The sequence below is a fragment of the Sardina pilchardus genome, chromosome 3 (genome assembly GCF_963854185.1).
Source record: "Sardina pilchardus chromosome 3, fSarPil1.1, whole genome shotgun sequence".
In the NCBI taxonomy this organism is placed as follows: domain Eukaryota; kingdom Metazoa; phylum Chordata; class Actinopteri; order Clupeiformes; family Clupeidae; genus Sardina; species Sardina pilchardus.
The window spans coordinates 12,832,914-12,852,494 of NC_084996.1; the positions used below are offsets into that span (position 1 = coordinate 12,832,914).

At 43.1% G+C, this 19,581-nt stretch overlaps 1 protein-coding gene and 1 long non-coding RNA gene across 2 annotated transcripts in view; both read left to right on the forward strand.

The window, feature by feature from the left end:
- Window positions 1-10,983, forward strand: part of ldlra (low density lipoprotein receptor a) — a 13,515-nt gene extending 2,532 nt beyond the window's left edge. Inside the window, exons 2-18 of the mRNA XM_062531925.1 lie at window positions 1,620-1,742; window positions 2,245-2,367; window positions 2,831-3,208; window positions 3,691-3,813; window positions 4,088-4,210; window positions 4,686-4,805; window positions 5,431-5,556; window positions 5,720-5,891; window positions 6,030-6,257; window positions 6,594-6,712; window positions 6,874-7,013; window positions 7,164-7,305; window positions 7,454-7,597; window positions 7,711-7,992; window positions 8,141-8,221; window positions 8,330-8,496; window positions 8,762-10,983. Of these exons, the coding sequence (XP_062387909.1) occupies window positions 1,620-1,742; window positions 2,245-2,367; window positions 2,831-3,208; window positions 3,691-3,813; window positions 4,088-4,210; window positions 4,686-4,805; window positions 5,431-5,556; window positions 5,720-5,891; window positions 6,030-6,257; window positions 6,594-6,712; window positions 6,874-7,013; window positions 7,164-7,305; window positions 7,454-7,597; window positions 7,711-7,992; window positions 8,141-8,221; window positions 8,330-8,496; window positions 8,762-8,797 (2,627 nt within the window). The 3' untranslated portion in view covers window positions 8,798-10,983. The remainder of the gene's footprint in view (window positions 1-1,619; window positions 1,743-2,244; window positions 2,368-2,830; window positions 3,209-3,690; window positions 3,814-4,087; window positions 4,211-4,685; window positions 4,806-5,430; window positions 5,557-5,719; window positions 5,892-6,029; window positions 6,258-6,593; window positions 6,713-6,873; window positions 7,014-7,163; window positions 7,306-7,453; window positions 7,598-7,710; window positions 7,993-8,140; window positions 8,222-8,329; window positions 8,497-8,761) is intronic.
- A 1,793-nt stretch (window positions 10,984-12,776) lies between these two features.
- Window positions 12,777-14,871, forward strand: LOC134076106 (uncharacterized). Its single transcript, XR_009938538.1, has 4 exons — window positions 12,777-12,938; window positions 13,136-13,288; window positions 13,649-13,784; window positions 14,387-14,871. It is a non-coding gene; the product is annotated as an uncharacterized LOC134076106 (long non-coding RNA).
- The last annotated feature ends 4,710 nt before the right edge of the window (window positions 14,872-19,581 follow it).

Consider the following 19,581-nt stretch of genomic DNA (forward strand, 5'->3'; position numbering starts at 1 on the left):
GCGCATTCAACTCCATGGCAACCGTGGGGCTGGTGAGAGAGGCTCTCATTAGTGGCCGTGGGGCGGTGCAAAAGCAGGCTCTCGCCATTCACAACCGTGATGAATGATGACAGCCCCCCCCCCCCCACACACACATGAGGGGAACTACATGCGTTTACAAGACTGTTTTATTCAACTCGCTGTCATTTGACCCTGATTCTTTTTTTGTTTGTGATTGTTTATCACCAGATAAATTTGTTTGAACCACTTGTGATTGTTTATCACCAGATAAATTTGTTTAGCACCACTTGAGAACTTACCATTTTTAATGTAGTGTTAGAATCATGCAATCATGCAATAAATTCAAAATATGACACTTTGTTTTGTATTGTTTTTAAACGGTTTTAAACCGTTTGTGCCGACAATGCCCATTTACATTGTGCCCATTAATTCAGCCATTAATTCTTCAGCTCTTGGTCTACCAGCTGACATGTCATATTTTTACCGTGCCCTCAAAGTCCATGGGGAGCCTTGGCTCCACCCCAGTCTGAGACGTAATGATGCGGAATGTCCAGTCGCGGCCGCGTCCAGTTTGGCAGGCGATGGTGCGATAGGTTCGCTCCTCCCTCGTGCTGGATGTCAGGAGCAGGTGACCATGCCCTGGGGCCTCTGAAGTGGGATTCCCTGGGCATCAGTGTGGCCCTGACATGTCCCAGGAGGGTCGGGGGACTAGTCATTACCACTCCAGTCCATACACAGCTCTTCCCACTCACTGAATATGGTGATGGGGTGGGGGACTGCACAGCAAGGCTTTGTTGATGGCTATCCATAGTAGACAGTTTGGAAGGAGAATGAGACTAATCTAAGTATGCAAATCTCCTGTCTTCATATCTCAGTATTTTTCCAGGGCCTGTCTTCTATCACACACTTCTGTTACCTCAGCCGCTTGAGGAACATAGCCCTATGTGCCAACTGGATGCTTCCCCCACCCCCAACCAATCTGTTCTACACCTTAACTCTAGTCCACACCTTCAACCTCAATAATCCCACACCAGCGTATACCCTGTTGCCTCCTGACTGCATCGACTCAAGCTAGATCAGCACCACACCAATCAACCACACACGAGACAACCCCACCTAGACACAAACAGACACGCCCGGTCATTGCATGGGCAGCCATATGGTTGTTTTCAGGGATGAGCCGAGATTTAGCTGTGGTGCGGACGGTGGTGGGACTGGCAGTCCTGGTAAACAGGCCTGTGTTGATATGTCAGAGTGGAAGGGGCAGGTTGCTCACGGCACAAGATCACTCTGTCTTATCCGCGCTGGGGTGGCTGAACTCTATGTGCTGTTATCACACTGTTGCCAGTGAGATTGTGTGCTGCTGCTGTGTGTTTGAACTGCCAAGTAAACATGGAAAAGGGAAGATATGTGAGAGCGCCGATAGTTTGGGATAGCCATGGGATGTGAGTTGATATAATCTTAAAACACCACTTAGTAAGACTTGAATAGTCATCATAGGTGATAAAGCCTTTATTGCATTATAAACTCCCATTACGAGGTCATTTCCTTTATCATATCTCTTAGGAAGTCAATGGTTCGATGGCCCCTTGTAATATTTTTATTTGTTTATTTGACAGAGACCGTCACGTGTGGCACCAAGCACTTTCAGTGTGGCAATGGCAAGTGCATCCCTCTGAGGTGGGCATGTGACGGCACGGACGACTGTGGTGACGGCACTGACGAGCTGCCAGCTGTTTGCAGTGAGTGTCCTCTCCTCACCTCTCTCGCAGAACCTGGGCAATATCATTGGAAAACAGTTATTCATTAGTGGTGAAATATATAAGATTGACCCATTCTGACTGTATGAATTCACAACACACATATCCACGTCACAACTCACAGCACTCCAGAAGTATTTGATTTAGCCTACATACATTTGTGATCAGCTTCTTCACACTTTTGCTGATTTCATATATCTTATGCATATATAGTAATTTCCTGTGTATTAGCCACAATTGTGTATAAGCCGCAGGACAGTGTTTTATGCTGTGTTAAAAAAAAAAAAAAAAGATATTAATATCATATTAACTGCCCCCGTGTATTAACCTCATAGCTGAAGAAATTTTGCAATGTGTAAGCCGTGGCTAATAGTTGAGAAATTACAGTACAATCCGATGCCATACAGAGCCTGTCCGCTATACTCTACAGGCCTGGGAATAGAGGTCCTCTGTCTCACATTCCCTTCTGCTGTCTCTCCCGCAGTGGCCAAGACGTGCCGGTCGACAGAGTTCAGCTGCGGTGGGCGGCTCAACCAGTGCGTGCCCAACCTGTGGAAATGCGACGGCAAAGCCGACTGTGAGAACGCTGCTGACGAGGAAGGATGTGGTGAGTAGCTGACCCTTCCCCTCTGTCTCTCCTGACCTGACCTCTCTCACCTCTCTCACCTCTCAGGCAGCCTTGGCAGACAGAAGTACCTTTTGGCATCAGTGAGGGTATCAGCCCAATCAATGACATTTCGTCCCCTTTAGAATTATAACGTTCTCTCTACATTCTGTAGTAGGTCTGAGATATTAAGCTTCAAAGTTTTAGGATTCCATAGAGTTATACTGATATGCGGAACAAACCTCTTTAGATATCATGTCCAAAAATGCATACAACTACAAGAAACACCTCACCTCACCTTCTTTTAAGACGATTTATATCATGTTGCGTTGTGGAAATTAGTTTTATTTCAAAACCTCCGATTTATAATGTTGGAATTTGGTACGTACAACCCCCCCAACATATAGCGACATTTTCAGTGATCTGCTCCCTCATTGACTCCCATCTGTGTCTGTGTTCTCACCAGCTCCAAAGCAGTGCACCAACGGCGAGTTCCGTTGCGCCAGCGGCCAGTGCGTGTCGGCGTCCTTCGTGTGCGACGAGGAGGCCGACTGCGACGACGGCAGCGACGAGGTGTCCTGCCCGACCGCCACCTGCAGCTCCATCTCCTTCCGCTGCAGCAACTCGCAGTGCGTGCCGCGCCTGTGGGCCTGCGACGGCGATGCCGACTGCACCGACGGCTCGGACGAGGCCCCCGCCACCTGCGGCACGCAGACCAAGCCGCCGCCGGCCCGGGCCTGCACCGCCCAGGAGTTCCACTGCGGCAGCGGCGAGTGCGTCCACAAGAGCTGGAGGTGCGACGGCGGAGACGACTGCCTGGACCGCTCGGACGAGAGCAACTGCAGTGAGTGAAGACCTCTCTGTGTCTAAAGATGACCTGATAACCAGACGGACCAACACTCAGTTCAGTTAAGCATGAGGACTGACATCAGTTGGTCATCGTAGTGGAGTCGGGTATTCTGACAGTCGGCTGAAGTTTAACCATACACGTTTTTATAGTCAAGACTGCCCATTCCCACTGCAGTGGTTCTGTTTCTTTGTTGTGACACTTTCCTGTTATATCTTGTCCTGAAGACCTGATGATCTTCCCAAACTAGAACTGCGATGTTAGCTGTTCTTAAACATTTACTGTAGATTGAAACGTTCATACAATTCAGTCAAGAGTTTTAATTTGCATTCAGACAATCAGACAAGAATTGTGTTCAACATTTAGGCTTTTCCAGGTGCTAAACTATAAACATGGGGATAAAATAGCATGTTAGATAGAGAAAGTATAAGATGAAGGATGAAAGTCATACTCCTCTCACCTCTCTCCTCTGCCTTTAGCACGCACCACCTGCCGCCCAGACGAGTTCCAGTGCGGAGATGGAACCTGCATCCATGGCAGCCGCCAGTGTAACCACGTCTATGACTGCAAGGACATGAGTGATGAGATGGGCTGTGTCAATGGTACGCACCTCCTCTCTCCTCTCACTAACCTCTTTTAAATACACAACTCACTTATTGCTTAATTAATAGGATTGCTAGTTTTCATGGACTAGATCAGTGGATATATTCATCTATTTCAAGATTAGAAAGACCTAAGATGTGATGATTAGGATTTCACTAGGATCAGTGTCTCACTTCCCTTTCCCTCCTCTCTTTCTCTCCATCTCTCTCTCCATCTCTCTCTCCATCTCTCTCTCTCTCTTTCTCTCTCTGTGCCTCTGCTTTTCTGCGGCAGTCTCCCACTGTGTGGCACCATCCAGGTTCAAGTGCCGCAGCGGGGAGTGCATCACCATGGAGAAGGTGTGCGACAAGAAGCGCGACTGCAGGGACTGGTCCGACGAGCCGCTCCGAGAGTGCGGTGAGTAGCTCCCTGGGCAGCAGCAGGCAGCTGATCAGTGTCTGGATTATGCTCTGATCAATGTCTGGATTACGCACTGATCAGTGTCTGGATTACGCTCTGATCAATGTCTGGATTACGCACTGATCAGTGTCTGGATTACGCTCTGATCAATGTGCAGAGCCGGCTTCCCCGGTGCTTATCCGTACAGAGAGCAGTGACAGTAGCTCAGCCCACTGCTGTAGCCAGCAGCCCACAAGAAGATTTTCAGAAAACAAAGAAACCCAAACACAGCAGGCATGGAGGTTAGCATTAGTTTGTGGCTCGTGGCCAGTGGAATGGCTGAGAGTGTTCAAATGACTGGCTGCATTCAGTCACAGATTATGCAGTGTCATTCCAACAGGTCTTGATTTACTGGACTGAGACTGGAGGAGTCTGTTTACATTGTGGGCTATTCCAGGCATAGGCAGTGATAGGCATTTTGTCTCTTTTGCAGATACTAATGAGTGCCTGTACAACAATGGCGGGTGCTCACACATTTGCAACGACCTGAAGATTGGATACGAATGTATGTGTCCCACTGGTTTCCGTCTAGTGGACAAGAAACGCTGTGAAGGTAAGTCTCCTAAGAGCCTGAATATTCTCACACATACTCTCACGCAGGCACCAAATACTGTAAGACTTGCACATTTGGTATGGATAACATAAAGGGGACATTCAGATGAGACCATTCAGATGGACACTCTTTTAAACTAAATATTTGCATCACAGCAAGAGATTTTTTTTTGAGGTCATTGCTCAGGACCGGTCTTTGGTATTATTTTCCCTCAATGGTGCCTTCTAGGTAGCGCTGCCTCCAAGGCACTACTCCCCTCAGTTTAGGGGTAGGATGAGGGTTGAGGGGGTTAAGGTTAGGAATAGGGTAAAGGTAGTGCCTTTTAGGCTGTGCTGCCTGGAAGGTGCCATTGGGGGCAAAAAACACCATTGAGCGGTCAGGACCAGAGACTGGACATCAGACCCTTGCACATGGGTTATATTTACTTTGTGGGCAGGCACAAAAATGAATGGCCTTCTATGGGAGATGGCACAGCATAAAAGTACATGCAGTGCTTTGTACACACCATATGTACCCTCACCATTCTGACTCATTCATTCTGACGTATTCTCAAACTATTGCACCAGGATCCACCTGATTTTGGTAGGTGAAATGTAACCGTGCCCCTGTTTCTAACTCTACACAGACATCGATGAATGTGCCAACCCAGATGTGTGCAGCCAGATTTGCATCAACCTGGTCGGTAGCTACAAGTGTGAATGTAAAGAGGGCTATCAGATTGACCCCTCCACCAAAGCCTGCAAAGCTACTGGTAGGTGACACCATAACGCCTTCCATGTTACATCACTTACACTGTATTGTAATGAACTGTAACTGATACCAACACTACACGGTCAGGCTACTTGGTGCATGCAATTGCTTAATAACTGACAATGCTGAGTCTGTAATCTCCGATTGTGTTGGGGATCTGGCAGGTACGGTGGCCTACCTGTTCTTTACCAATCGCCATGAGGTGAGGAAGATGACACTGGACCGCAGCGAGTATGTACGTGTCATCCCTCGGCTGAAGAACGTGGTGGCTCTGGATATGAATGTGGCCTCCAAGGAGATCTTCTGGTCTGACATCTCCCAGAAGAAGATCTACAAGTAAATATCTCATTACCTTATTGTCCTTTGTCAGTAAACTGCCACTGCAGTCTTCACTAAGACATGAAATGTAATTTATGCTATGCCTGTGACAAAACCATGATTTTTATCTGACCATACTGTCACCTTGCCTCCTAGAACCTCCATGGACACAGCCTCGGACCCCTCTAAACAAAGTGTGGTCATTGGCGAAGGTATCGATGCGCCTGAAGGCATTGCTGTGGACTGGGTCCATAAGACCATCTACTGGACCGACAGCCTCCGTGGCTCCATCTCCGTGGCGACAGTTGATGGAAGTCGGCGAAAAACCCTCTTCAAGGAGGGCCTGGCCAAGCCTCGTGCCATTGTGGTGGATCCAATTCGCAAGTAGGTTCCATGAAGGTCTCCAAAATCTCATTTGACAGGGATATTGAATCAAAGTAGTGAATGAAGATAACACTCAGCCATTGGAAGAGATTTGATTGATTTGATTTCTTTCCAGCTCAGTCCACACACAGATATTCTCCCACCCCATATTTTGTGTTTGTCAGCCTTTGCTAGTTTGCCTTATTCTTTCAGCTACAAGGCAGAGCAAACAAGTGTTATCAGCACAGGTCAAGCCAGATTATACAGTAGCATGCATTTACTCTTGCTCCCGTGACTCCCAAACTATGCCCTACTTGACTCCTATTTTTAACAAACGTGGGAATTTGTCCTTCCCAGCTTTATGTACTGGACTGACTGGGGGAATCCTGCACGGATTGAGAAGGCAGGCTTGAATGGAGGGGACCGCAGTGACCTGGTGGTGGATGACATAGTGTGGCCCAATGGCATCACCCTTGGTGAGTATCCATTTACGGTAGATTGGTACAGCCTTTCCACACTGAACCAATCCAAACCACACACAGACTGATGCTGCACTCATCCCTTCTAAGCATCCTTTGGCTGTTGGCGTAAACTAGATCTGATCTCATGTTGCCTTTCTCTCCTGTCCCCTCTTTAGACCTGCTGAACCAGCGTCTGTACTGGGTGGACTCAAAGCTCCACACCCTCTCCAGTATTGATGTCCAGGGAGGTGGCCGTCGCACCCTCATCATAGACAAGCAGAGGCTGGCCCATCCCCTCAGCGTCGCTGTGTTTGAGGTGAGCAAGGGGGCTACCGTGTCTTTGTCCTTTGTCAGATATGCTTCCATTTATAACTATGAAATTCCAATGATATCCACCAGTCCAGTGTGATGATGTATGACTGATGAACTCCTTGTGAACCCATGTGTCATTTCCTGTTGATCACAGGAGAAAGTCTTCTGGACAGATGTCAGCCAGAACGCCATCCTGAGTGCCAACCGTGTCACAGGCAGGGACATCACTCCAGTGGCAGAACACCTGACATCACCTGAGGATGTCGTGCTGTACCATAACCTCAAGCAACCCACTGGTATGGAGCCATATGTGTAGCTTTACGTGGTTTATCACACATCCATTCAACCATGTTACAAGCATCCTTTGATATGATATACCCATTGAAAAGGAAATAATGAAGAACAGTAAACGTGTCCTAATGACAACTCTCTCTGTAATCACAGGTATTGATTGGTGCCGAGGGAGCAATGGAGGCTGTGAGTTCCTGTGTCTAGCCGCTCCACAGGTGTCCAGATACTCTCCAAAGTATACCTGTGCCTGTCCTGACCACATGGTTCTGGCTAGAGACATGAGAAAGTGTGTTCCAGGTACGTCAGTTTTGATGCTACTTGCAGAAACAACCTGGAAGACCTTCCTCCAGTGGTCAATCTCCTCCAGATCTCACTCTAACTCAACTTTGCGATCAATGTCTTCCACGCAGCTCCAGTGACTGTACCACCTCCCGTTGAGCCCAAAGTTCCTGTGCCACCTCCCGTTGAGCCCAAAGTTCCTGTGCCACCTCCTGTGCAGCCCAAAGTTCCAGCCACCAGTCGTGCACCAACTCCTCCCAAAACCACATCTCAACCTCGCGCTCCCATCTCCACCAAGGAACCTTCCAATGCCAGAACCACTGCCCAGCCTGCGCCTCCAGCCAGACCCACCCAGCCAGAGAGACCAAAAGTCCCTGAGACTACTGCAGAGGTCCCTGCCACCACTCAACCAGGTATGCCAGGACACTGAATGCTCCTAAAAAGATATTTGGTTGGATCTCCGTTTCCTTTGGTATTAAAGCAACATGAACATAGTGATCTAAAAACTGTATAAGCGAGTTACTTCTTCACGGATATATTCATTCTCTCTCCATATTGCAGACAGACCAAATGGTGTGGCGGTAGTCGTTCCAGAGAAAGCTCCCTCAAATTCCATGACCCTCTACATCGCAATGCCGATAGGTAGGACCTTGACTGCTCAAAGCCATATTATTGGACTTTCCAAATATTGGAATTCAGAAGTCTGCCCAGCACAAACTCAAAAATGTTCTCTCTTGGTTTCTCCTAAAGCACTTGTATGTCTGGTGGCCTTTGGCGTCGGGGCCATGTACCTGTGGAGACACTGGAAGCGGAAGAACACCAACACCATTCACTTTGACAACCCTGTGTACCAGAAGACTACGGAAGACCAAGTCCACATATGCCGAAACAATTCAGACGGCTACATTTATCCTGTGGTAAGTGACATTGCATTGCAGATCTTTAACCTTTGGCCAAATCCTATGAGGATCTATCTGTGACACTCATGCACACAAATCTGGGTTTGGTGGTTTCCTAACTAAGACAGGAGGACAAATCAGCTTCCTTTGGAGCAAAGCATTTACCTCTACATATCTTAGTTTTAATTTTACTCTATGAATACAGCACCAGTGCTATGCTAACTGCTAGAAAGTATAGCAAGTGCAGCAGTCATAGCCTTGCTAACGATGCATTTTGTTCCAGCGCCAGGTAGTCAGCCTGGAAGACGAGATGCCTTGATGTCTGCATTGGTGACCATGTCTGTCAGTGGAAATGAGGCGGGATGAAGACCAAAGGCGTGATTTATATGGAGGCTCTTGGAGGTCCAAGTTTCGTGGAAAGAGGGAACAACATATCCAGTTTTTTTGCAGACCCACCATGACCAAAATACTGTGAACATTACTTTAGGATGACAGCCATAAATTACCCCTACAGGGTACTTGGGGCAGGGCCTTAGGTCAATGTAGCAGTCCCTGATTGATAGGACAGGGCCTATTGTGTCCCCATGGGGACATTAAAGCAAATTGTATCGTTCCATGTTCCAATGTTCCGTCCCCCTCAGACCTCAAATGTTCATGGTTCTAGATTTTTTTGTTTAATGCACAAATCAGTGGGAAGCTGTGTGTGTGTGTGTGTGTGTGTGTGTGTGTGTGTGTGTGTGTGTGTGTGTGTGTGTGTGTGTGTGTGTGTGTGTGTGTGTGTGTGTGTGTGTGTGTGTGTTACTATGAAACCACCTTCACAAGGAGCCCCTTGAAAGCCCTGTAGTAGTTCCCTGAGAAGTGAGAAGAGAATGTAGACCATGCATATGCGTCCAGTACACCTGGAATGTTTTTGTGTGCCTCTTAGAGTGTATTGTGCACTACCTCTACCTTACGAAAGCAAGGTCTTGAACTGCCTCAAGCCAGATATAGTTGTATATGTAAAATACAAACCACATGAAACACATAAAAGCGAACTAGTTTGAATGTTTTTCAATGGCTAGCTAGATCCAGCTCACAAGCTAAACTGACAAATAGGCTTTACTGGATTTTTACTTGCTTCAACAAAACAAAGTGCCAATAAGCTATTCTGTCTGTGCCTTGATTTCAATGCAGTTTACTTCGGCTAGGGAGCATTCCACCTTTTGTGTTCTATTTAATGTATAGCATTGTCTGTGGAGTGCTGGTAAGGATAGTTCAAATGCAGGTCAATGCAGTGTTTTAAGTGATGCTAGTCTGCGTTTTGTGTTTGTGCAATCTAATTGTTTAGATGGTCCAGTGTCTCAGGTGGTCCATCCACACCATGCTTAAATCTAAAGTTGAACTCACTAGTTCCTACTTGTTCTGATCTTTTTACCGTTTGGTTGATAGGGAGATGTATCAATATGTTCGTTTTTGATTGAGTGTGCTTTTAGACAAAGCAATAACGTTCCTTAAATTCGAAAAATCATAGCATAGTTATGCTTGTTTTTTCATCTGGCATAATGCAATGAAACTGAGCACTTAATTCTATTGCATGACATATGTATCTGATTTGCCAAATGCAGAAAATCACAGTGTTGTGAAGCTTAACCTCCATAAATCTCCAGTTATACTACATTACAAGATGCCCACGGCGCTGTCTGTTCATGACAGCGGCCAGAAAGTGTGAAAAGTGTTGCAAGCATTGGTTTGTGGGATTGTGAGAGAGGGCAGGATGTCCATAGTCTGTAAATGCTTTACTCTCACCATTTTGGTGTTTTGGTGAGAAGTTTTGTACATATATTTTGTGGCCAAAAGGGAGTGCCAAAACCATTTCACTTTTTTAACCAGCTGTAGATACCGGTAATTATTGTCAACCTTCAGATTACACTTATTTTTCTGTGTATTTGTAAATATTTTTTTCTGTAAATACTTACAAATGTTTGTATTTCATCCTTGTCCCCATGTTGTACATTGAAAACATGCTTTATGAACAAAAATGCCTTGTATATATTTATTTGAAAACACAGACTGTATAAAAATAGGTCCAAATTGGCTAATGGCATTTCCATCATCTTCTAATTGGAATTTAAGAACAGTCGTTAAGATAAATCATGACAATGTTAAAGAATCTTGTAATCACTGTTGTTTTTGTAAAATCACTTTTATAAACGGTCATAAACATAATTTGTGAAATACCTCCATGTTGTACTTTCATATTACTGAAAAACAAAATCTGCTACAGTTTACCCTCAGTTGTTTACACAGAAAACTATCCAAGCAAATTCTGATTAAATGATACATTTCAGTGAAGGCATTATTTTCTACAGTGCTCTCTCATCTGTCTGTAAATCATACCAGGAGTTGATATTTATGTCACATATTGGTCAGACTAACATTGTAAATACATAAATTCCAAGTGTGTTTGTGAAATCAGAAACCATAAAGGTGTATGATGTAAAACTATTAAACATTGTGTTCAAAATATGTCTTGACTCTGTTTCCTTTCAACTCCAAATAGGTAGTCTTGTTTTTTTTTAATTGAAAGTCTCCTCTATAAACCCAAAATAGTCAAAATGATGATTTAGCACAACGTATTACAACAATCCTTTGCTAAAATCCTTAAAATAATCAAATGGGTTGTGTCTTAATAGTGATCTTTGACGTGTGCTGGTGTACTGTAGATGCAGTTGAATGTTGGTGAATGTTTGGATATGGTTAGGATAAACATTGTGAGAAAGTCCACTGAATAAAAAAATTAAGACACCTACTACTCAACTGTTGACATAATTTTATTGTGTTCTTAATCTGAATAACTGATAACCTACACAGTAAAATGAAAAGTGTTGATTTTTTGGTGATATTTTTTCCAGTGTTGACTAGTGTTAATTAGTGTAACTTACGGAGTTAAATGAATATGAATGTACACCTACAGTGTAATTAAAACTCGCAACCTAGTGTTTTAAGTGGGAGTGAATGTACGCTCACTGGGCTGGAGTTATTTGAACATCCGGTCCTTCAGTTTTTTGAAAAGAAGACGGACGCCATTGAAGTTCAGCGCGGGATATGAAAAGGTAAAGTAATTTCTCCCCACTACTTGTGAAAGATAGCATGAAAACTACGATAAATACACAATTAAGTAATGTAACATCACAAGTATGTATTTTCATACGAACGTGTTTTACCTACTAAGAATTAGGTCGCTAGCTGGAAAATGGTTTGTAAACTAGCACTAGCCAACAAGCTAACATTAACTTCGGTGGGTTATATAACCTAACCAATTTGAAATGGTCACGTTTATGTTCTTTTGTAGTACTTGGGACACTATAAACTGACATTAATATAATATTGTAGTCGACGACGAAACCTTCCCGTAATTCGAAAGGAGGTTGAAATTTTAATAGCAGCCACCAACGGTGGTAATAGCAGCTAGCTAACATGCTAACGTAACCGCTAGCTGGTTACGGTTAGCGGTTACGTTAGCATGTTAGCTAGCTGCTATTACCACAGTCGGTGGCTGCTATTAAAATTTCAACCTCCTTTCGAATTACGGGAAGGTTTCGTCGTCGACTACAATATAATATTAATGTCAGTTTATAGTGTCCCAAGTACTACAAAAGAACATAAACGTGACCATTTCAAATTGGTTGGGTTATAGCTAACCATCTGTTAGCTTGTTGGTTACAGCCCGGATTCCACTGTTCTCGTAAATGGTCGTCTAGCAGCACTAAGGAATCTGTTGACTGCCTAATTATAAGTCTGTCGACAAATTGACGTTTGATTTAACTCAACACTATTTGTATTTAATTCGGGTTATACGTTTTAGCTGGTAGCTAACGCTAGCTGTGACCACAAGGGCATTTGTAGCACACAGGTAACGGTCAGCCTGGTTGGTTAGGTGCAGTGTACATTCTCAGTATATTAAGTAAGTTTCTGTTGGTTTTATTTGGGTTTGATCAACTATTGAGGGTGCAGGTAAGTCAAAGATCTTAGAAGTAAGTTAGCCAGCTGAGACTAATTTCAGATTTTGTAGAAATATGCAAGCTTAAAGCATGCAAGTGCAGAAGGATATTAAGTCCATCAGTCATACAACTGAGCTGAGCAGACATAGCCTACATGTTAATTCTGTTTTTTATGAATAGTGTAGACTATAGTACTGCCTAATGAAATTATCTGACTTAATACCAGTCAAGTTGCTTTAAATCAGTAGCGACTACTGTATGTCAACATATTTGAACACAAAACACTGCTGTTTGTCATGGTGAATGATATTGGAATTTTTAGAAGTCTGTTGCTAGTTAGTTGATATACTGTTGATAGTCAAATCATTGTGGTTGTCGTATTGATGTAATCATGGATTTTGTTTGTTTTAACAGGGCCGGCACCGTGGACTAGAAAAGTATCTCAAACTGCAGCCTGTTCTTTTGAAAGTTTCATTGAAGGTGAGGCTTTATGTGAAACTTAGATTAGTATTCAATTTCCTGAACATGCTTTTATTCACCCATTGATGCTAATGACACTGAGATGATACAAAGATTTAGACTCACCCTTTTGTTGAATTGAATGAACTAAAATCAGAGACTAGATTTATTGAATTCTAAAAGCAACCCTTTAAGATTCCAATGTTGTGTTTTTGCAGAATTTGCGCTAGTAGATTCTTCTACTCCAAATTCTTCACTTTTGAGTGGAGTGGTATGGGGTGATATGGACTCTTCAAACAAGGCACATCAATCCACTGGTGCAGGAGGCGAGAACACCTGCCATAGGAGATGCAGCAGAGAAGGCCAAACGAGTGAGTATTTGAAATTAAAATCTCACTAGGAGAAATCCTTGTCTGTCCGGTCTCTAAAATGCGGAAGCCTGGCTTCTTGTTCTGTTCAGTGTCAAATCAGCGGGCACGTTGTGTCACTAGAGACCCTCAGTGGTATAAAGTAGCGTTTCTCTTTTGATATGCTAGCTGCCGCCTTAGCTTTCACTGCAAACCCATTTGGTATTAACGCAAAAAACGGTCTGGCTCAAAACTCCACCAAATAATGTAATTTTGCTACCATACTACCATAAATAGACCCTAGGTTGTTTGTATTGTGGAGTTAGGTGCAGGTATGTTTTCTGTTTGCAAGTGTATCACTGTTGTTGTTTCTCTTATGTATAGATGGTCCAGGAGGTTCTGGAAAAGAGTTCAGGGGGAGAGGAAATAATGGAGGATTATAGAAGATCAAGCACCTTGATTCACTGCACAAGAAGACTTCTTGTGAATATTCCATCAGCCACATGATTGAAATGCATGGGTAGGTTTTGTTTTGAATAAATTAATGTAACTAACCGTTCCCTGTCAGCACACATACGTCTCCAAGATGCCTGGAAAACTTCTGATCAGCTTAATTACATTGTGTTTTGTGTCTTGACAGTGAAATAGCGCCAACATTTGTAAGATCAAAATAAGACGATTCTAAATGGAACGTGATGTAATTAAGTTTTTCAGATCTTTTCCAGGCGTCTTGGAGACCTATGTCTGCTGACAGGGTTTGGTTTGATCAAACTATTGACTTATTCTAGGGGTGTCACGATTCTCCAGATCCTCGATTTTCGATCTTTTTTTCCAACACGTGTGTGTGTGTGTGTGTGTGTCTTGGCATATATGTTGGACGTGAGATTTGGGGTGTGGCTACATTACATTGTCGATTCTTCCTTTAAAATCGAATTTTGAGATTGAGATGTAATTTCGATCGAAATTGGGACATCCCTACTCCATTTTTGAGTTAAATCATTTAATAAATTCTGAGTGAATAATCAAATGAACATGTAATGTGGGGGAAAAGTTGATAAATTTGAGTGCAGACAACTTCCTTGCAGAGTGATAATCATAGTTCTTGCCTACATTTTTTTACAGGAACACTTCTACGACCCTGTGAGTGGGACAGGCTATGGCATGGCGTCCAGAAACTGCGGCGATGAGTGTCCCCGCGTTCGGTCAAGAACAACTCGGGGAGCCTTGCATTTCATACGTGAACACCATGATCATTGAAGTTATGTTAAGGTAGCAAGTTACAGTGTGGGTATACCTCCGGAACACTTAACAAAACTGTCGATACTCGATAACATGGGTCAAGATTGATGGCTCTGAATATGGGGAGGGATTTGTTCTTTGCACTTAAGTCAAGGATGAAATTCCAGTGTTTGCCAGTATTATTTAAATTCTCTTAATTTATATTTTATGTTATGTTTTATTTCAGTGTTTTGCTGAACATTTCCATGCATATGATTGTGAGGACAATGTTTATTGTTACAGTTAATGATTTGTACAAGTGTAAGGCTAAACAAAATGTCTATGGGCCGAACAGTGACCTATATTGTACCTGTGCACATTATTTTAGCCATGTCATGCCAAAGGTCAATAAAGAAAAAGAAAAGTAATTCATTTTCTGTGGTTTGATTAATATGTTTATTATTTAGGATGATTATTTTTCATTTCTACTCACTATTTTGCAAGCACAAAACCTTTTTCCAGGCTCTAGAAACTTATTAATGATTAAACTCCAATGGAGTTAATTTTGAAACTCTGATAAGAGTTAATAAAGAAACTGGTGGAGTTAAATATTAAACTCCAGTAGAGTGAATTTTGAAACTGGTAGAAACACTGATGGAGTTGATTAAACTCCCAACAGAGTTAATTTTGAACCTCTGATGGAGTTAATTATTAAACACTAGGCTGGTGTTAATTTTGGAACTCTGATGGAGTTAATTATTAAACACTAGGCTGGTGTTAATATGTCAACACTATGGAAAGTGTTGTTTTAACACTAACGAGTGAGGATTATATAAACTCTGGAATAGTGTTAAAATTAACACTCATAGAGTAAAATTAACACTGGCCGTTTTACTGTGTAGTTGAGAAGCTTTGATTACACGTGTAGATACCACACCGTTTAGGCTTTATTACCCAGCAGCTATCTTCCCTGCTGATTGCAGTTCAATATCTGCCTCTGTCCATTGGTCAGTTGAGAGAAATGCGAGATACTGTATGTTTGGAAATTGCTCAATATTTTTATTTGACATTTTTATTATTTAGCCTACTTGCCTTGAGTGACCTTAAATATGAATACTTGAGCTACTGGTACTCAAATGTTTGTTTTAGCTTAAATGGATTAAATCAAGGAAATAAATAAAAAGATAATTAATATCATCAAATATTTTGTTAGTTTGACTGTTCAGGTTTACGAGTAACATACAGCCATTAATGTTGCTACAAAATTCCCAAGGGACAGGACAGTTATTAACACTATACTATCTGAACAAAAGACAGTTCATTGAATGCAATCTTTTGCTTGATCACTGCTGTGGCTGTTTTTGCCTGTTTACCTCTTGATAGCCACAACGGAAGAAGTAGTTCACTTTGTTCAGTGCTTCTCCTCATTAGAGAGACCTAAAGAAGGTCTCTGGGAGCTTCACGAGGGCACAGGTCAAAAGCTAGATTTCCCCGCTTTCAAAAACTTCAGTGTTCCAGTGAAAGTGCTCTGTTTCAGAGGACCGTCTTCCACTTTGTTTACTCTTCAGGCCAAACAGTCCAACCCTCTGTATAGGGTTCTCAGACTAGCTCTGTCTCCGGAGATCTGAATCTGTTCAGCTATTTAGATGTTTGGCGTTGCATAAAGATGATTTAATGCTCTATAAGGGCGGTCACAAACTCTTACGGGCATCAGCTGCTGTTATGCTGGTAAGCACAACAGATGCTTACGCTCAAAGTGACTTAGAGTACAGAACTGTGAAAGGTATGCTTTTTATCTATTCTTCCGCCCCTAGACATAAAACCTTGACCCCCAGTGTTGATAACACCGTGGTCTCACACAGGAACTGTCCACATTGCACGGAAACAGCCATTTAAGACCTAAATCCTTGTGTACCCATTATTCAAAAAAAGTGAAAGCTGGCTTCAAATAACAAGCTTACAGTACATTATCAGTTCTCTGTCAGTTTGACCCCATCTGTCAAACCTTCGAATCTCTTATAGCCTTGAAGAGTCCTGATGTATTGGAGCGGCTCAGGGGGCCATGAGTCCCTCTCAGGGGCTAGAGGGGCTTGTCCCTGACCAGTGGGTGCAGTCGGCCCCAACTCCACCTGAGCACCCATCAGGGTTATCGGACACATGGCCTGCCTCACGTTTCTGGCACTCCTCAGAGTGGAGCAGGCTATAGAGCAACAGCACATGGTCAGACAAAATAGGTCGCTGGTCCCCTGCGGCCACGGGGCAGCGGTCTGTAAGCGTCTGCAGAGGCCACCTCAAAGTTCAAGGCTATTGAAGGGGGATGTGTGATAAAAACCAGTAAAGCAAAGGTAAACACTTACCCTCTCTCTCTCTCTCACTCTCTCTCTCTTGCACACGCACATACATGCACACACACACACACACACACACACACACACACACACACACACACACACACACACACACACACACACACACAACACACACACACACACACACACACACACACACACACACACACACACACACACACACTGCTTTTATTTAAATCTGAATGGCAAAAGGAGAACAAGATCCAAATACTCGGATCACACACACACACACACACACACACAATATGTAAACACATACTGTATATTATTCCTGTTGTCATGGTTGTTGTTACAGTGTACTAACAACAACCTGCAAATTGATCAAATCCATGAAAAACATGTCCATTTGTACCGCTGTTTTAATAATTAGATAATACATGACTATCGCTGTTGTTGTTAGTAGCAGTATGTGCTTGAAATGGTATTGAAAACCGATAAAAAAAAGTGCATTAACATACAGTACACTGGAAACATCAAGGAAAACAACACAAAGTGTCCCACATTATTTGTCTTTCTCAGCATGACACAGGAGTTTAGAGAATCACAGGCTTTTACATCATCAATAATTAACCAATAACACAAGACCATTTCTGCGAAGGACATGGAAGGCCACACGTCATGGTAATATTTTTGTGATCCCACTGTACCAATGTACCTTGACGTTATCTCCAAGTGACAAATATTTTCTCGCACGAGAACCTTCTAGTGTAGTAATAAGCAGGACCCCCTCCCCCAGTACCTGCTGGTGCCGGTCCCATCAATGGGCCTCTCTGACCAAGGCACCGCCCTCTGGGTGAGCCTGTCAGGTGGCACAGGCCCACAGGATGGATTTACAAACCTGGGAAAGTCATGAACACAGCATTGTGGGCAGGTTTTCGGTAATTCCCAATCCAATCAATTTTTTTTTGTTTAATCTCTGATATAAGCATCTTTGCTTATAACCAGTTTAAGACTCTATACAATCAGATTTGCAGAAGCTTTAAGATGTTTATGCTGTTCTTTTGCTAGGATGATGGTGTAACAACAACAACAACCGCACCATCACCATAACAACACAAACAGCAACAACAATAGTAATCACACAATTATAATAATAAAAATAATTAACTGGAAATATTGTTATTATTATAAATATCACCATTAATATGTTCAGAGATGGGGAAATAACAATGTACACTTAAGTGCTGTTCTTAAGTAGCATTTTCAGGTATCTGTACTTAGATTTATTGCAACTTTTTACTTTACTCCCTACATTTTCACAGAAATATTTGTACTGTATCATTCTGCCATCTTGACATCCAAAACCATCTCAGCCACAGAGCCATAAAACTGCCCCAACTGGTCTCTGGGATATGGGGAAATGCACTAAGACACATTTTGACTGGATGAGGTGGTTATTTCCTCCGCTTCTTTCCTGCATCTTCAAGCTTTGTGATAAATGATCTCTCATGGTCTTGAATATAAGCCTATGAGTCCCCACAAGACTACCCTTTTCACCCATAAAACATTCAAATGGTGTCTTTGCTCCCAACCACATTAACATTTAACACATGTTGAGTCACTTCACTCAATTCTTGAAGAACCATTCCAACTGCTCCTTAGCTTGGCTTATTTGCCAGGTAGCTACAGTATCTAATGAACGTTTAGAAATGAGTTAGTCCACATCGTCAAGTAGCCTATACTGCAAAATCCTAAGTTGACCAAAAGACCATGATGTAAACCTGCCAGAAAACATGGGATACTGAACCTGGTCACAATGAAACACAAATGTTAAGCTTCAGTATGGTAAAATGGCACCTAATCCCCACTTGTTGACAGACAAATGCAGAAAGCATTGCATTCTCCTCCAAACACTTAGTGCACATTGTCCCCAAATATGTTGCTGCACTACATTCTAAGCCATTATACACCCCCAAAGCTCCCACACATTGCAGTATGAACTTTACAATAGATACAAATGTAGTTATTTGTTATACCAATATAACAGTGCCCCTCCCCCTCTACTGCATAGCTAAGATAGCAATCTTTTTTTTTTTTTTAAATGTCCAGCGCTCCACTCTCAACTTTTTGACCATTGTGAGTGAAAAAAATAAATAGAAAATACATTAGATTAAAAAGGTACATAGTTTGAATACTTAGGCTTTTGATCCCCCCCTCCCCCCCACCCCACCCCAAGAAAAAAAAAAAAAAAAGAGGCTCTCTGTGTCTGTAACAAAAGGACATGGGCTGTGTGAGGGTGCCATTGTAGCCACCGCTGATCTGATCTGTCACTAGTGTTTAATATGAGGCCGGCCCACAGAGGGCAGTGGGAATGGGGCCCCCGCCAGAGAAAAAGAGAGTTAGCAGTTAGCAGTTAGCACCGGGGCCAGATGAGGAGGCAGAGAGTCCACGCCACGGCCCCCGGGAGCACGCACACAGAGCCTGCGGAATGAGGCCATGGGACGTGTTCCAGTTAGGCTAAGCAGCCATTCAGTCGGAGTAGGTTAGACTGGCTGAGCTGATGCAACACCCTCCTTCCGATGTCCCCTCTCCAGGAAATGAAATTGTTTAATCACTCTGTCATTTTGTGAATGATTCTGGGGATCAGATATCGCACACAAATCCACTCACTGTCTCGTGTGTGTGTGTGTTTCAAAATTCCAATGGGAGCTTATGTCTTTGTCTCACAGCTTTCTTTATAATCCAATATAACTACAATCATCAACAAGTTATAGTGTCACTCAGTGCCAC